The sequence below is a fragment of the Littorina saxatilis genome, linkage group LG4, assembly GCF_037325665.1.
Source record: "Littorina saxatilis isolate snail1 linkage group LG4, US_GU_Lsax_2.0, whole genome shotgun sequence".
NCBI classification, from domain to species: domain Eukaryota; kingdom Metazoa; phylum Mollusca; class Gastropoda; order Littorinimorpha; family Littorinidae; genus Littorina; species Littorina saxatilis.
In genome coordinates, this window is record NC_090248.1 from 31,140,533 (window position 1) to 31,159,330 (window position 18,798).

At 38.9% G+C, this 18,798-nt stretch overlaps 1 protein-coding gene across 3 annotated transcripts in view; it reads left to right on the top strand.

Annotated features, from left to right (window-relative positions):
* LOC138964481 (succinate-semialdehyde dehydrogenase, mitochondrial-like) overlaps positions 1-18,573 on the top strand; it is a 20,088-nt gene extending 1,515 nt beyond the window's left edge. The window contains exons 1-12 of one of the 3 annotated variants that reach the window (XM_070336450.1): positions 1,809-1,828; positions 4,285-4,459; positions 4,704-4,825; positions 5,355-5,438; positions 5,730-5,900; positions 6,751-6,867; positions 7,488-7,631; positions 8,049-8,192; positions 8,647-8,805; positions 12,620-12,789; positions 14,641-14,699; positions 15,239-18,573. In XM_070336450.1, coding sequence (XP_070192551.1) covers positions 4,357-4,459; positions 4,704-4,825; positions 5,355-5,438; positions 5,730-5,900; positions 6,751-6,867; positions 7,488-7,631; positions 8,049-8,192; positions 8,647-8,805; positions 12,620-12,789; positions 14,641-14,699; positions 15,239-15,444 — 1,479 coding nt within the window. In that variant the 5' untranslated portion in view covers positions 1,809-1,828; positions 4,285-4,356 and the 3' untranslated portion in view covers positions 15,445-18,573. Of the gene's footprint in view, positions 1-1,808; positions 1,829-3,006; positions 3,158-4,284; positions 4,460-4,703; positions 4,826-5,354; positions 5,439-5,729; positions 5,901-6,750; positions 6,868-7,487; positions 7,632-8,048; positions 8,193-8,646; positions 8,806-12,619; positions 12,790-14,640; positions 14,700-15,238 lie in introns of those variants that run through there. The other 2 variants (XM_070336448.1, XM_070336449.1) reach the window with 2 other exon arrangements.
* The last annotated feature ends 225 nt before the right edge of the window (positions 18,574-18,798 follow it).

Consider the following 18,798-nt stretch of genomic DNA (forward strand, 5'->3'; position numbering starts at 1 on the left):
GCTATCACAATGCCTTTGGTCAGTGACCGGTCACTGACCCCGATGCAGGAAGTGTTTCCTCTCTCAGATATGACAGGGGAACCACCTCTCATGGCAAAAACTGGGTCATTTTGGTGCGCCCTATTGGCCCCCTGCGTCCAATGGGTGACTGGATTACAATTTTTTTTTTAAAAGAAGGGGGTGCGTCTTATATAACAAAGCGCCTTGTCACCCGGAAAGTACGGTAGGTTTAATTTGTACACATTAGAAAAAAAAAGTTAAAAAAAAAAAAAAGTGATTGCCTACCTACCTACCCTATTTTTTTTGGCAATGTTACCGTAACCACACCTATTTTTTTTTTTTGGCCTAATCATGCTTAAGTTTGGAGCTCAATCCGTCAATTAATTTCACGACAAATGTTATTTGGCTTGCTTTCATGGACTTGTATCAAAAATAAGTAAAGAATGTCACTGGATTCTGAGCTATGAATTTAACACGCTAAAGTTCAAGATTACCATAAATACACTGAACAAAAAAACACCCTTCGATAGTACTGATGAGCGACCTTGTGTACCTTACATTCATGGGGCCAAATTTGTCCAACCAATTTGTTTTATTTAACTTAGAAATTTGATTCATCCTAAAATGTTTTCCTTCTTACTCAAGGGACGTAACCACTCAGTACACGTTTTCGAAGAGTATTCGATTTTGGGGGTGAAATCTATTAAATTTTACCACCAATTTTCTTCACATGCAAGAAACTTACATGCTTTTCGTCCATAAATAATTTCACTTCTTAATTTTACCAGGAAACAACATTTCAGTCTTGAGTATATGTCGAGGGGGAAATATCTACACAGGCGAAAGATGAAATCGTGACACCGGTCCCCCCCCTCTCTATTATTTTTAGTTAGTCCCTCTTTAGGGCGAGGCCTGGATGTAAAAAAGCAGACCACTGCTTAATCTATTACCCTCGTTAAATAAAGAATTCTCTCTCTCTCTCTCTCTCTCTCTCTCTCTCTCTCTCTCTCTCTCTCTCTCTCTCTCTCTCTCTCTCTCTCTCTCTCTCTCTCTCTCTCTCCCTGTATTACTGTCGGCTCGGAGCATAGGTCAAGACATATACATTTATCGTATTCTTCATCATTTTCTGATTCCAAAAATATATAAATATGTTATATTCGGATTAAAAACAAGCTCTGAAAATTAAAAATATAAAAATTATGATTAAAATTGAATTTCCGAAATCCATTTAAAAACAATTTCATCTTATTCCTTGTTGGTTCCTGATTCCAAAAACATATAGTTATGATATGTTTGGATTAAAAACACGTTCAGAAAGTTAAAAAGAATACAGATATAGAAAAGCGTGCTATCCTCCTCAGCGCAACCGCTACCACGCTTTTCTGGATTGCTAATTTCACTGCCTTTGCCACGAGCGGTGGACAGACGATGCTACGAGTGTACGGTATTGCGGAAAAAATGCAATGCGTTCAGTTTCATTCTGTGAGTTCGACTGAGCTTGACTAAATGTTGTATTTTCGCCTCACGCAACTTGTTAAGACCCTGTTTTTACAGATTTTCTGTTCATAACCTCTGTAAATTTCCCCCCATTTTAAGACTCCCTTCGTTTTAAGACCTGATTTTCTTACATTTTTGAAGGTCGTTAATAGGAGTTTTCACTGTCCATATAGGGCTGATCTGTTTATTGTTACCAATAGACTTGCATAATTGCTGTGCAAGGGGTATAATTTATATAGTGACTATTAATTTGTTTGTGCACTAGCCTGTGGCCCAGCTTTTTCAACTGTCATCAGGTACAGTTCCTGTTGATAAGCTGCTGACCTTTTAGGTAAACCATCTCCTGTTATTGTGTGTTTTGACCTTTTGTGGCAGTGTTCTGTTCATGTTTGCCTTGCTTTGCTGTTTTCTTTTTACATGTCATGTAAAAATCTGCCTTTATATAGTCATGGGAGAAAAACTGCATGCATGGGTGTGTGATGGGGGTTGGGTGAGGTGGGAATGGTGTGTGTATGTCTGCATGCATGGGTGTGTGATGGGGGTTGGGTGAGGTGGGAATGGTGTGTGTGTGTCTGCATGCATGGGTGTGTGATGGGGGTTGGGTGAGGTGGGAATGGTGTGTGTGTGTCTGCATGCATGGGTGTGTGATGGGGGTTGGGTGAGGTGGGAATGGTGTGTGTATGTCTGCATGCATGGGTGTGTGATGGGGGTTGGGTGAGGTGGGAATGGTGTGTGTGTGTCTGCATGCATGGGTGTGTGATGGGGGTTGGGTGAGGTGGGAATGGTGTGTGTATGTCTGCATGCATGTCTGTGACAGTGTGTGCATGTGTGATTGCTTTCTGACAGGGGTGATGGTGTAAAACTTACACCTTGTCTAAATATCCCATCATCATGACATGTATAATTGCCTTGCCTTTATTGGTACATGTATACCATCAGCACAAACTGTTTCTTTTGCAAATTGTACTGTCTTGGACAGGTTTGATTGTATTGGTTCAGTACCTGTTAGTGTACTGGTACGGTAGCTTCAGTTTATTTTGTATAATATATTGGGCTGTCTGTGAAGGGACACATTTTTTTGTTTCCTCTCTCTTTTGCTCTGCTAAGAGATTTTAACAAATCTCAGAAAAAAGTCTCTTCTGATTTTCAATTGTTTCTTTCACAACTTCTGATATTTTATATATATATAATTATTTGCTTCATTTGCAACAAGCTTGATAACACAAGTTTTATCATTAAAAAATTACGTTAAACAGTTCTAAACAAACCATGTGAGATCACAAGAAAATAAGAGCTTACACTGAGTTACACAGAACAAGTAAAAACAAAAACAAAATCAGATTTTTTTCTGGGCAGTATTACATGCTTTTATTAATTCAAAATCCTATTGTACAGATTACACGTTTTGTTAACCTGACCTCGAACTCCTAGCTACCCTACACAGTATATAAGTGCTGATAACCACAACACAAAAGGGGTCTGCATAAATGAAAAGTAGGTCAGTGACAGTTTGCTGAGCGTGTGTGTGACTGAAGCTGGCTAAATGAAGAGACCTTGAGCTTTGCCATGATATTTGCTGAGTAAGGGCCCTGCCATAATCCCAATGCTCCATAGTTGTGCTCCATTCATTCTGCCTTCCCGCTCTCTGTCATACAGACCGGTGAGCACAAACTTGCTGGTTTTTATTTTTATATAGATTTTAGAGATGTTGGAAAGCGGTTATTGTTGACAGTTAATGTACTTCATCATATGTTGTATTGATTAAGATATTATAGGGACCAGAGCTTTTAGCATATATATATAATCCATTAATTGATTTAGACCTGCACTCGTAGTTCCCCTGCGTATTGCTTTCCCTCTTTGCGTGCAGGTGGACCCAAACTTGCTGAGGTTTTGTTGAAGTTTTAGGGATCAGCTCGTTACTCCCCCGGCTCGTTACTCACCGGCTCGTTACTCCCCCTTAGGGTTAGGGTTAGTAACAAGCCGGGGGAGTAACGATACGGGGGAGTAACGAGATGCTCCCAAGTTTTAGAGTTACACTGCTTAGAAAATCTGTACATTCACAGTCGTATCAGGTATATTATTAATGGATAATAGTAATTTACAATTAAGATGTATAACCTGCCTTATTAAACAATTTAAGCATCGTGTCCAGATGCACTAAAAGTGTGACGTGTCATATTGCAGCACGTGAGAGGCTCGATCAATGTTCAGTGGGGTACTTTTGATATGCTGCATGATAATGATATGTGCCATGTGGTTTGATTTATGTAATTGTGCCTACACATGTATATATATACCTATATAGTGTGTGTCTCTTCTGAGCACAGCTGCACTTGGTTGAGGTTGACACTCAATGTGGCAATTAACCTCTTTTTCGGAGATACATGTAATTTGTCCATCGTAAAAGTATTTTTTTCTGTACGCTGTACTTATAATAAATTATACTTGCGTGTTGTACTGTGGTGGTTCAGGTTGTGATAAATTATTTGTGTGCACAGAATTGTTAATTGGTATTTTAAAGATCAACCAATCGATCATTTAGTTGATCAATCAGTCCATCACGACTCTGTCTGTCTGTCTGTCTGTCTGTCTGTCTCCCTCTCTCCCTCTCTCCCTCCCTCTCTCTCTCTCTCTCTCTCTCTCTCTCTCTCTCTTTTTATTCTAAGCATTTCATGCATGCGTGTTGTAACGATTTCATGATTGTGACTATAACTATCATCAAATGATATGCATACCCAGTAAAACAACATTTAAAACATTTAACTCAATTTCTTTATGTTGCAGATTTTGCCTGTCTTGACTTCATCGTTTTCACACGCAAGAAGCCCTGTGCAACTTCTCCTTGTTCAGTACAAGATGGCCGGCGACCAGGGAAAAAGATTTGCCAGCTCATTGCTGTTTGACAAGGCGTTTGTAAATGGACAGTGGGTCTCGGCCAAGTCTGGGAAAACGTTTGAAGGTACGTAGTCACAGCTAGGGTTTCTGCTTGTTTTTATGACCACTTTGTTTCAGGTTAAGCTTGATGCTATTGTTATGATAATATGCATTTCAGTTCTAATTTGTCATTTTTGCTTTTTTTTAATATTTTTGTTTATATAGGTAGTCGATGTACGCAATAGATCAATACCTAAAACTGTACGTCAATTTCACTGAATTAGAGACCAGCTTATATAATCCTTAAACGATTTTAATTTCTATTTCAGTGACTAACCCAGCCACAGGAGAATTGCTGGGAACTGTACCTGACATGGATGGGTCAGACACACGCAGTGCCATTGAAACTGCACACAAAGCCTTCCAAACTTGGAGGGATGTCCCTGCCAAAGTTGGCAACATTATTTGTGGAAGACTCTTTGTGTATGCGTGTGTGTGTGTGTGTGTGTGTGTGTGTGGGTGTGTATCTGTGTGTATCTGTGTGTCTGTCTCTCTTATGATTAAATATATATATCTGATAGTTGCATGCAAAGAACAATGGGAAAAATTATTACGAACTATATGGAACTACAGATTATGTCTGCTAACTTGTATGCGGCTCGTAGGCTGTGTGCGTCAAATTGTGTGACTGAATTACAAATGTGTTTAAAAAGTGAGAGACGAGGTTTACATGCCCTGTAGGCTGTAACTCATGGTACAGTGGAACCCCCCTTTTAAGACTTTCAAAATTCTGAGAAAACCAGGTCTTAAAAAGGAGGGAGTCTTAAAATGGGGGTAAATTTACCGAGGTTAAGAACAGAACATCTGAGAAAAGAGGGTCTTAAAAGGGAGGAAGTCTTAAATTTGGGGGTCTTGATATGGGGGTTCCACTGTATACTCTTTCACACGTGTACATTCATGTCATTGCACATTGATTTCAGGAGCGCTGCACTGTCTTACGTCGATGGAGTGACCTGTGTACACAGAACAAACCTGAACTGGCTAGACTGCTGACTTCTGAAATGGTGAGTTGTTTTGGTAGATTTATCAGTCATAGCACTGTTTTACTGTCAAGGGGGAGGGGGGGGGGGGGTGTGTAAATAAATGAGAATCAATTGCCAAAGCTATATGTGCCATACAATGAGAGGCAGTGTCTAATGCAAAAAATGACAATATGGTAAAGCTGTGTTCTGTGATTGTGATAAGGTAATTGGATGAATTTTAACATTTCTGATGAGAGTCGCGCATGCTTCAAACCATGGTATTGTGATTAATTTGTTAGCCTGTAATAATACTTCCATACTTTCTTTGCACAGGGAAAACCACTGAAGGAGGCAGAAGGAGAAGTCAACTATGGGATATCGTTTATCGAGTGGTTTGGGGAAGAAGCACGCAGAGCGTACGGTGACGTGATTCCCTCCCCTACCAGCAGCAAACGCATGTTGGTGCTGAGACAGGCCATCGGTGTTTGCGGCATGATCACACCTGTAAGTTGTATGTACAGTGGAATCCTCCTTCAAGGACTTAAAATTGTTTTAATTTTCCCTTTTCCGATTTTTTTTGTTCATAACCTCTGTAAATGTACCTTCATTTTTAGACTCCCTGCTTTTAAGGAGCTGCTCTGCTGAGAGTTTGGTTGATCTGAAAACACTGTATGTCTTAGGTTTTTTTCTTTCTGCATAAATAACTGAATTTCATCTGTCTGTTAATCCGTTTTTTTGGACATGCTGCTAGCGCTGCATTGCTTTTTTTTCTGACTTTGAAGTGCAGCACCTTTAATCTCCAGGTCTTCATGAGTGCGCATATTTACAGACACACGCACAGACTGATAGACATAGATTTTGTGCAAAGTATGCAAGGAGTAGGCTCATTGATTAAAGGGAAGCAATTTTTGTATTCTTCATTGTGTGACACCGTAAGCGAGTTACTTCCCTTTGTCTGTGAAGTGGCCCTCTTTTTCTGTGTTTAATTGTTATTTATTTTCTTGTTGTTCGAGTTTTTGGGTGTATATGTTTTGTAAGTGTAAGAATGATGCTAAAATGATTGATAAGCATAATAAGTATTTATTCAGCATTAAGTAAGACTTCTCTGAAGTATACTCTGCTAAGTAACAAAACTATTTATTTATAGACTTCCAAATAAATTTGTTTTGTTTTTCTGTGCCTTTGGGAGCAGAGAAGGCACGGAAATAGTAAGTTTTGTTTCTTTGGCAAGATTGTAAAGTTTTGTTTCAAGGTTCTTGATAAAAGTCTTCAGTGAAAGTGATTTTTTGTCATTAAAAGTGATATTTGAATGAATTATTGCCAAGTTACCATAGAGACTTGTCTTTTTTTCCAGTGGAACTTTCCCAATGCGATGATAACAAGGAAAGCCTGTGCAGCGATTGCAGCAGGCTGCACTGTGGTGCTGAAACCTGCTGAAGACACTCCATACTCTGCCCTGGCTCTGTGTGAGGTCAGTTTCATAGCTTTTTGTCTGGTGAGACGGATGAGTTTCGTACAGTGGAACCTTCGATGTGAGGCCCCTCCTGTGCGAGGACACCTCCAAGTAAAGGACACCTTGTGGCTTGTGTTGTCCCTTTATTATTGTGATGTAAATGACCACCTGTCATGACAGGCCACCTGCAATGTTGGGAGACACATAGAGTGTCCTCTTATTGCAGGTACCGCTGTAGTTTGTTGTCAAGGTGGGGAAGGTGAGTTCAGTAGCTTTTTTTGTCTTGCTTTTTTTTGTCTTTGAAAAAACAGTTGCACTTTGTAGGTTTGTATCTCGCAGTGAGGAAGGGGAAATGGCATATCAGACAAGTTAGGTTTTACGAAATGTTCGAGAAAATCTAAGGCCTAGGAAGATTTTAATTCATACTGAGCATTTATTCTGTGCCATTTCAGGAAACATATTACACATGTAGGGAACGGGGTAGGAAGAGAGGGCTAGGGGTGTATTAAATCAAGGATTCTTTAAAAGGGAGTTCAACTGTGACACTTTTTTCTGTGGCCGAAGGATCTCGTTTGGTCTCATTTTTTCATCATATTAATGGTTGCAAAACTCTACTGTTTCTCCTTGTATTCTTGTAGCTGGCAAAGCAGGCAGGCCTACCGGAAGGTGTTCTCAACGTGGTGACAGCATCTCGGGCCAACGCACCCTCTGTGGGCAAGGAGCTGTGTGAAAACCCCATCGTCAAGAAAATCTCCTTTACTGGTTCCACAAATACTGGAAAGGTGTGTACGTGTGAGGAAAATCTGTTGTGTGTTGTCTGTGTTGCCTTCGGTTTGGGATGGATTACGTTATTCCTTTATTTTTTTTTCTTTTGTGTGTGTGTGTGTGTGTGTGTGTGGGGGGGGGGGGGGAGAATGGTTTACTGAAAAGAAAAATTATTTTTCAGAAGTCTAATGGTTTTTATGAAGACTAGACAAGTTGCTTCGTACATACTGTCACGTTTTCCTCTTGATGTGCAATAGCGCAAGTGTTATTTTTTTTTATTTTTTATTGTTTGGCATTTCCAATGTATTACTGAAATCAAGGATGTTTAATTTTAAGGCGTCTGCAAATGCATACAATATGTGTAATTATGTCAACTACTCTGCTAAATCCTTTTCGTAAATTGATGCATTCTGGTTTCCCATGTGTGGTTTCAGACTCTTCTGAGACAATCAGCAGATACAGTGAAGAAAGCATCTATGGAGTTGGGAGGAAACGCTCCGTTCATTGTCTTTGACTCTGCTGATGTGAACGCAGCTGTCCAAGGCGCAATGGCCAGCAAGTTCAGGTGTTCTGGACAGGTGAGTGGTATGTACTGATGTGACCTATACATAAGTAGAAAAAAGAAAAGAAGTGTGTTTACCTTGCAGTGATTGTCACTGAAATTTCCAAGCAAAATGTGTGTACATGTGTATTTGTGAGATGAGTACAGGCATGCACTTGTTTGTTTGTGCGTGGGAGTGTGTGTGTTGTGTGTATGTGTGTGTGTGTGTGTGTGTTTGAGTGTGTGTGTGTGTGTGTGTGTGTTGTGACTTTAATTTGTGTTGAAACTCTTTCATTTCTGTTTTTCTTTTTTAAGTGCATGGGTATGTGTTGTGTGTGTGTGTGGGTGTTTGAGAGTGTGTGTGTGTGTGTAAGTGTGTGTGTGGGTGTGCATGTGTGTGTTTGAGTGCATGTGTGTGTATGTGTGTGTGTGCGTGCATGTGTGTGTTGTGACTTTAATTTTCTGTTGAAACTCTTCAATATCTTTTTTAGACTTGCGTGTGTGCCAACCGCATCCTGGTGCAAGAAGGCATCTATGACAGGTTTGTCAAGCGCCTGGCAGAGGTCATGAACGAAGAGCTGAAGGTCGGCGATGGATTAGAACCCGGTACAACACAGGGTCCACTCATCAACAAGGCAGCTGTGGACAAGGTATAACAACTTTGGTACAGTGGATTACCTCCCTTTAAAGACACCCACCCCCCCCCCCCCCCCCCCCCCCCCCCGATTTAAGACTTTCCCCTATATGACTAAGTGCCAAAAGGTGCTCACAGAACAGAAGACGACTTTGTTTTACAATAAAAATGTTTCTAAAAACGTGTGTCTGCTGAAAATTGGTGTGTGTGTGGATGAATGTGCGAAGAGATAGTGGACATAATTTCGTGTGTCTGACTTGAACGGTTTTGAAGTTATCTTTGTTTAAAGTCAAAAATAACGCCAAAACCGGCCATCTGAAAAAGGACATCGTGATACCTCGTGTTTTGAATATGCCACAGAAAAATAACAAGAAGCACAAATGAATTGCATTTAGTTTGATTGAATGCCTGAAACATCGCTTTACAGACGAGACCAAACGTCAAATCTAAATCTCGAGAGAATTTTTTTTTTTCGATAACCGAATTTTAAGGTGTCGCACGCAAGATGATTCGTCATCACGGCATACATTTTTCAATCGCAGATATTTACTAAATTTCTTTTTCAAAAACTCTGGAATTGATGTCGACACGTCAAGCGATAACGGTGTATCAAACTGCTGTCTTTCAAGTAATCCAGCAAAGACTGCAGAACTTTTGAACAGCATTTTTGAAAACGATTTGAAAATTTCGTCATATCTTGCGTGCGACAAAATGTTCGGTAATTAACGGTTATTTTCTTTTAAAAACAAAATTTACATGTACAAAGATCTACTTCATTTACGGAACCACGTGACACATTCTGTGTTCAAAATTTGTGAAGAAATCACGAACCACGATTGCGCTATCAAGTGTTGAAATTATGTCCTCAACATCTTTTCAGATCTTGCGTGCGACACCTTCTTGCGTTCAACATAAAATGTCACTACCTTATCGAGTTTAATGGGTAAAACTAACTATTTGTTGTCTTAGTTTAATCTTCTTAATTAAAAGCGTAATAAAACCGAACTTCTAAGATGAATTTTAATTGAGATTAGCGAAAGAGCGGGCACGCAAGTCGACCTTAAAGTAAAAGAATGATAACACGAGCGTTTGTCGTGTTGTCTTGCGTGCAACACATTGTCCAAAAAGGAAAATGTATATTTTTCTCAGACGTTTTTTAAGTTGAAACCTTGAAACTTCACACACATTTGGGGTTTAATCGCCCCCATGCATGGTAAAAGTCTTGTTGACCCTTGTCAGATTTCAAGGTCACGGCTGGGTCACATGTGGTTCAGAAAACGGATGAAACATATTTTTTCAGAGATTTTTGAAGCTAGAACCTTCAAACTTCAAACAACGCTTTTGCTTAATGATTGTTCAACATGGAGAATTCAAGGTTGATCCTTGAGAAATGTGAAGGTCATAGCAGGGTCTCGTGTGGGTAAAAAAAAAACATAACCTTTTTCTCAGAGTTTTTCAAAGCAAGAACCTTGAAAGTTCACATTTTTGGGCTTAATAGCCTCCATACACGGTTAAAGTCTTGTTGACCTTTGTCGAATCTCAAGGTCACATGGGCAAATCAAAAACACGAAAATGCATCATTATCTCAGTTGTTTTTAAAGGGAGAGCCTTCAAACATCACACAACTCTCAACTCCGACTTAAAGAAGTTAAGGTAGATCCTTGTCACATGTCAAGGTCACAGAAAGGTCTCGTACGGGTAAAACAAACAAAACAAACAGATAATATTCATTTTTTCAGCTTTGTTGTTAGCTAGAATAGAGGCACATGCCACCATTCCATTCAACATGACTCATAGAAATGTATGATGTATGACGTAATTGCATTGTGTGTAATGACGCGGCTGCCTCTGTAGTTATTCCAGCCTTTGAAGAAATGGCGTTTTTCCTTGCTTGGACACATTTTTCCTTTTCTTGGATGTTTCAGGAGTTTGGGTGAGTTTGGTGTATATGGTTGAACACAATTTAAAATTTGCATAAAAGTGTATTAAATTAAACAGTGGTAGCCAGTCTCATCTGTTGTGTCGACAATTTAATCTCTTTTGTGTGACCTCAACTTGACCCCTCTGAATGCTCTCAATCATGGAAATTGACCACACTTTGATTATAACCAAACAACATCAAAACTTTGGAATGTGTGAAGTTTCAAAGGTGTTGCTTAAAAGGCGTTCGTGAAAATGACAATTGTATGTGTCTGACTTCAATGCGACCCCGCTGCGACCTTGACGTTTGATTTTATCAACCAGACTTTCATCATGTGTGAATGACTTCAAACACTATAAAACTAGTTGAAGAAATTGACAATTTTTCAAAGTTTAAGCCAGATGGCACTGCTGTGACCTTGAAATTTGACAAACATTAACCAGGCGGTCACCTTTTTTTAGAAAATATCCTTAAAGGATCTTTAACCTTACTGTGACCTTGGAATTTGATGAGGTTTAATTTAACTTGCGTAGTGTGCCAAGTTTCAAGGCCCTAGCTTCAAAAACATATGAGAAAACCTCATTGAAAAATGTATATGTTTGACCTCAACGCGACCCTGCTGTGACCTTGACTTTTTCAACCAGACTTTAATCGTGTGTGAACATTATACACTAGAACTGTGTGTATTTTCAAAGCTCGTGCTATAAACGCGCTGAATAAATTGAAAATATTCCACATTTGGACCAGATGTGACCCCGCTGTGACCTTGAACTTTGACAAAGATTAACCAGCAGGTCACTTTTAATGAGGTTTTATAAAAATGCTGAAAGTATGTGAAGTATGTAAAGTCTAACTGATCTAGTATTAAAACATGTAAGACGTGACAACGACAATTTTCCAGTTTGCAAAGGAAATTTAACCTCGCTGTGACCTTGAAATTCAATGTTGTTTAATGTGATGTGCACCATACCTGGAGGTCATTATACTTTGGTTGTGGGCCAAGTTTCAAAGCCCTAGCTTTAAAAACGTGCGAGATAACCTTAATGCTATGACTCAGTGCCGTTTTGAATGATATAACGAACAAAATTATCGTTATTTGTAAAATCATTTGGGTAAATTTATCTTTTCTTTTCGTAATTGGGTTCCAGCATCTGTTGTCTTAACAAAAATCACAATATCAGTCGTGTTTGTCAACTTTTATTTTTTAGCCCCTTTGTCCGCTTTTCGTGCGCACCTTTTGGCACTTAGTCATATAAGACCTTGCTTCTCTAGATTTTCCGTTTGTAGCCTCTGTAAATTTACCGCCATTTTAAGTCTCCCTATTTTTAAGACATAATTTTCTCAGATTTTGTTTAAAGGTTTTTAAAGGAGGGGTCCACTGTAATATATTTCCATGGTACATGTGACCCAGCTTATCTTCCGTTTGTGTTCAACATTAAGATTTCCTTTCTTTTGCTGGACCAAGTTCCCACCTACACCTGATGTGTCAGCTGCTCTTTATTTGTTTGTTTATTTCTTTATTTTTATTTAGCTGATGTTGCAACTCTTCCTACTTGTTACAAGGTTAGGACAAGCAATATTGATGCAAGGCCATGTCAATTTGTTTGCTGTCAGCAAGATTTAGACATACTTTTGCTGGTGCAGCTGTGATTTGACTTATGCACGGACTAAATCACCTAACTGTATTTGATCATGTATTTTATGAAACAGGGGAAACACCCCCCCCCCCCCCCCCCAAAAAAAAAAAAAAAAACCAACCCAAAATGGCATGGAGGCTGATCTGTACAAATGCATGGGTACCATTTTTCATTGTACCGATTGCTCTGTGGGTAGTTTTATTTATTTTAAAAAAAAATCTTAATAAACATCATTGTTAGCTTAATAGACACCATTTTTCCTGTGCCTATAGGTGGACGGGTTGGTTCAAGATGCAGTGAAGAGCGGAGCAAAGGTCGTGACAGGAGGAAAGCGCCACACCAAGGGAAGCAACTTCTACCATCCCACGCTTCTCACCGACGTCACGCCCAAAATGCGATGCTCCACGGAGGAAATTTTCGGCCCTGTGGCGGCCATCATGAAGTGTGTATACAGCCTTTGATACAGTGAAACCTCCATTTTAAGATCCTCCATTTTAAGATCCTCCATTTTAAGACCCTCCATTTTAAGATCCTCCATTTTAAGACCCTCCATTTTAAGACCCTCCATTTTAAGACCCTCCATTTTAAGATCCTCCATTTTAAGATCCTCCATTTTAAGACCCTCCATTTTAAGATCCTCCATTTTAAGATCCTCCATTTTAAGACCCTCCATTTTAAGACCCTCCATTTTAAGATCCTCCATTTTAAGACCCTCCATTTTAAGATCCTCCATTTTAAGATCCTCCATTTTAAGACCCTCCATTTTAAGACCCTCCATTTTAAGACCCTCCATTTTAAGATCCTCCATTTTAAGATCCTCTATTTTCAGACCCTCTGTTTTAAGACACCCTCTGTTTTAAGACCCTGTTTCCCAAGATTTTCTCTTCGGAAGGTCTGTAAATTTACCTCTTTTTTAAGACTCCCTCTAATATCAGACCTCGTTTTATCAGATTGGTTGAAGTCTTACAACAGAGGTTTCACTGTATTAGACTGAGACCCCCGTGGGTTAGGGGGAAGAATTTACCCGATGCTCCCCAGCATGTGGTAAGAGGCGACTAACGGATTCTGTTTCTCCTTTTACCCTTCTTAAGTGTTTCTTGTATAGAATATAGTCAATGTTTGTAAAGATTTTAGTCAAGCAGTATGTAATTGTAAGAAATGTTAAGTCCTTTGTACTGGAAACTTGCGTTCTCCCAGTAAGGTAATATATTGTACTACGTTGCAAGCCCCTGGAGCAAATTTTTGATTAGTGCTTTTGTGAACAAGAAACAATTGAAAAGTGGCTCTATCCCCTCTCCCCCCTTTCCCCGTCGCGATATAACCTTCGTGGCTGAAAATGACCTTAAACACCAAATAAAGAAAGAAAGATTAGACTGAGCATAAAGTGAATGAAATAGATTTTTCTGTTACTGTAGTACATATGTACTTCTAATGGGAGGCACCTTGTGTTACGCATCCTGTGATCCAAAAATTTAATTGAAGCATACCTGTCCTAAAAGGGCACCTGTAATGAAGTTACACTTTTTTTCTGATCCTGAGGGTGTCCTCTCATCCCAGGCACCATTGTATGTTTTGTGCAGCCAATATGAACGTTGATCACAAGAGTAAAGAAACTAGATACATTTTAGCAGGTAACTGAAACAATGTGAGGCCTTTTAGGATCCCTACTTCCACATGACTGTTTATATTGTATACAGTAGGTAACTGAAACAATGTGAGGCTTTTTAGGATCCCTACTTCCACATGACTGTTTATATTGTATACAGTAGGTAACTGAAACAATTTGAAGCCTTTTAGGATCCCTACTTCCACATGACTGTTTATATTGTATACAGTAGGTAACTGAAACAATTTGAAGCCTTTTAGGATCCCTACTTCCACATGACTGTTTATATTGTATACAGTAGATAACTGAAGCAGTTTGGGGCCTTTTAGGATCCCTACTTCCACATGACTGTTTATATTGTATACAGTAGGTAACTGAAACAATTTGAAGCCTTTTAGGATCCCTACTTCCACATGACTGTTTATATTGTATACAGTAGATAACTGAAGCAGTTTGGGGCCTTTTAGGATCCCTACTTCCACATGACTGTTTATATTGTATACAGTAGATAACTGAAGCTATTTGATGCCTTTTAGGATCCCTACTTCCATACAAGGAAATAAGATAGTGCCACACCTTTTTGAGAAAGGTTTAAGTCCAAATCTTTCTTATTCACACTTTCTCTTTTCTTTGCAACCATTATCATTTGAAAGCTAAACAACACGCACAATCTAAACCTTTGTTCAGGTTCAAAACAGAAGAAGAGGCTCTGGCAATTGCAAATGCAACACAGTTTGGATTGGCAGGTAAGAATTGGTTCATGACTTAATTGTTGGTAAATTATTGTTGTTGTCGTTGCTATTTCCATTTGCAGTTAGTGCTAAGAGAATGAACAGTCAGTTTTGATAGCTAGTTAAATGCTGCTTAGAAACAGTAGTTCATATTCAGAATTTTCAGTAATATAGTAATATAGTTAGTTGTTTGTGGGTTGTATTAAAATCAGGACATGTGTGGAATTTATTTTTTATTTGGATCCCCCAAAATATTTATTGGGAAGGAATAATCGTCTGGTACATGTGTTAGAACTTTAAAGCACTTGGAGCTATTTTGGGGACTTGCGCAATAGAAAAGCTATTTAATTGATTATTCAATTAATAATAATACTAATTATAATAATAATGATAATAGTATTTAATGATAATAGAACATTTATATTGCGCTTCCCCACAGCTCAAACCGCTTTATAGGTTCAATTAAACAACATGATATTATTATCATTAGAATGTCTTCAAAAATTTCGGTAAAATTCAATGAAGCTTACCTACCTGTTAATTCACTTTTGCAGGCTACTTCTACTCAGGCAACATTGGACAGATCTGGCGTGTGTCTGAGAAGCTTGAGTACGGATTGGTAGGCGCCAATGAAGGTCTCATCTCTGCCACAGAAGCTCCTTTCGGAGGAGTGAAGGAATCGGGGCTGGGGAGGGAAGGGGGGAAATATGGCCTGGAGGAATACATGGAGATCAAATACGTCTGCATGGGTGGAATATAAGAGGAGAGTGTTTGATACCATGTTTGAGATACATCTGTAAGTAAGTAAATTTTAAGGGGCTTATTGTCCGTCAGGTCTTAATTGCCTATATTGGACATGAATTGGTTTATACGATTCGAGTTTTACGCCCTCACTGCTTTTTGATGTATGCGTGTTTAGGTGTTATCAGCCATCTGCACTTATGGTAGAATGACCAAGATCTTTAACGTGCCATTGTGGTGACACGGGTGTGGGAGATGGATACCGTCTCTGGGTCTGCACATAAAGTTGACCCGTGTCCGTCCCGGCCCGGATTCGAACCAGCGACCTCTCGATCACAAGTCCAGTGCTCTACCACCTGAGCTACCCGGGCCCCAGATAAATCTGATACAGACCCTCATTTTAAGACCTGGCTTTCTCAGATTTTCTGTTCATAACCACTGTTAATTTACCTCCATTTTAAATCCTGATTTTCTCAGATTTTGGGAGGTCTCAAAAGGTTTCTCCATTTTAAGACCGCTTGAAGATTTTTTTCAGAATAATTTTGCTTTGTAAAATCAGTCAATTTAATTTCCAAGTTTGAGACACTCGACTCTTTTAAGGCCAAACTTTTCTCTTATTTTGGTATAGCTGAAAAGAAGGGTACCACTATATATCTTTTGTTAGTGGGATATAAAATTATATTCACCTCTGAGATGAATGTGATCTGAAATGCGTCTGTCTTGACACAATATGAATGGTGATTGTTACAGTAATTGAATTTTTGTTTGTTGATGGAACGTAAAGCTACAATCAAATTGTTGAGAGCTCAGTATTAAGAAGTAGCTGCTGGGATTCATGTGAAACGTGTTTAACCTTCGCCAGTCCGGGTTATCGACTACATACGGAAGACGTCGTGGGGCCGTGCGGACCCATGCTTCTAAAAGATGCACGCTTTTCTTTGAGAAACATGGGTCCGCACGGCCCCATGATGTTTGTAGTCTAGATTTGACCTTTGTTTTGTTTTTATTACTTCTCCCTGAAATTTTAGGACATAAGAGCTTTTTAGGTGCCTGAGGCATTCTTAAAAGCTCATTAAAAAATTCCAACTAGTTTAAGAAATATTTACAAATAAACACCCATCTGGGTCCACACGGACCCACGACCACCTGCGAAGGTTAAGAATGTGGAACATGGAGTTTTAGTACATAAGTTGAAATGGGTAAGAGGCAGTGCATTTTCTCCCCCTACCCCCCAACCCCTTCCCCCCTTTAAATGTTGGTTGTGATGAGATATTAGTCATACCAAGTTTATTGACTCCCCAATACAATTTATACGTACAAGTTTGTAATGTCCTTATGAAAAACTGTTTTCTTTCAGTAAAGATGTTGTAAAGTTTAAATGAAAATTGTGTGGGCGTAGAATGAAAAAGCTCACAAGACAGCGAAAAACTCATGCAACCAAAATTAAATATGTTGATAGCAATGAAATCCTTTTTTTTTTAAAAATTCTGTGACCTTTTGATGTGCAATGTGTAGTCTTTTTATATTTAGTCAAGTTTTGACTAAATATTTTAACATCGAGGGGGAATCGAAACGAGGGTCGTGGTGTATGTGCGTGTGTGCGTGTGTGCGTGTGTGTGTGTGTGTGTGTGTGTGTGTAGAGTGATTCAGACTAAACTACTGGACCGATCTTTATGAAATTTGACATGAGAGTTCCTGGGTATGAAATCCCCGAACGTTTTTTTCATTTTTTTGATAAATGTCTTTGATGACGTCATATCCGGCTTTTCGTGAAAGTTGAGGCGGCACTGTCACGCCCTCATTTTTCAACCAAATTGGTTCAAATTTTGGTCAAGTAATCTTCGACGAAGCCCGGACTTCGGTATTGCATTTCAGCGTGGTGGCTTAAAAATTAATTAATGACTTTGGTCATTAAAAATCGGAAAATTGTAAAAAAAATTAAAAATTTATAAAACGATCCAAATTTACGTTTATCTTATTCTCCATCATTTGCTGATTCCAAAAACATATAAATATGTTATATTCGGATTAAAAACAAGCTCTGAAAATTAAATATATAAAATTTATTATCAAAAATAAATTGTCCAAATCAATTTAAAAACACTTTCATCTTATTCCTTGTCGGTTCCTGATTCCAAAAACATATAGATATGATATGTTTGGATTAAAAACACGCTCAGAAAGTTAAAACAAAGAGAGGTACAGAAAAGCGTGCTATCCTTCTTAGCGCAACTACTACCCCGCTCTTCTTGTCAATTTCACTGCCTTTGCCATGAGCGGTGGCCTGACGATGCTACGAGTAAAATGGCATTGCGTTCAGTTTCATTCTGTGAGTTCGACAGCTACTTGACTAAATATTGTATTTTCGCCTTACGCGACTTGTTTAATGAATGTTGTTATATCCAGTCTTCCATCAATGTTTTTATTTTCGTAGTAAATATATTTTTTGATTCATAGTTGCCTATTTTCAATGTCTATTTGTGACCCTCCACCACGAAATGAGTCGCATGTCACCTCGCGCGGTTCTGCGCTAGGCTTAATATAAGTCCGGGGAGTGTCTGGTAACAGTGTGAGGGTCACCTTAGTCACAGGCTTATACCTCAAACAGTTTTCGCTCTTTTCTAAAACGGTTTTCACCACATGAAAAACTCTTTAGGAAAATGTAAAAATATGAAAATCATGCAAAGGTGACATGCGACTCATTTCGTGGTGGAGGGTCACATTTGGGATTGTGCATTTGACAGACTAGCCCTTCTTTGTTAACTGGTAGATTTTTTCTTTTGATGGCTAATTGTTTATTTCGTAGTCATTAATTTGGCTAAGTAAGCATTGAACATGCTACCTGCTTGAAATAGATTTGGAATAAAGGTCATTGTGTACTCTGTTTATTACAATGATGGTAGATGGGGGACAGGGATTGGCATGTACTTGTTAATTTCCTGGATTTTGTTGTTGTTGCTGTGCAAGTGGAGAATTTATGTGATTTCACAAGTAATGTGGCTGAAAAATTTAGTGATGTCTTTTTCTAAGTTTCTATTGCTTGTGTGTACATTTTACTTGAATATTCTACATGCAAAACCAATATTTCAGTTTTATTTCAGTAGTGCGACAGGCAGAGAAGTATCAATAAACGTATTATTTCAGCGATGTTATTGACCTTTCTGTGTGTCTCTCTGTCTCTCATTCTCTATGTGTGTGTGTGTGTGTGTGTGTGTGTGTGTGTGTGTGTGTGTGTGTGTGTGTGTGTTAAGATCTCTGTCTGTCGGTCTGTTTTTCTATATTATATCTCTCTCTCTTTCTGTCTCATTGTGTGTGTGTGTGTGTGTGTGTGTGTGTGTGTGTGTGCTTGTGCGTTGTTTAATTGTAAATGCAA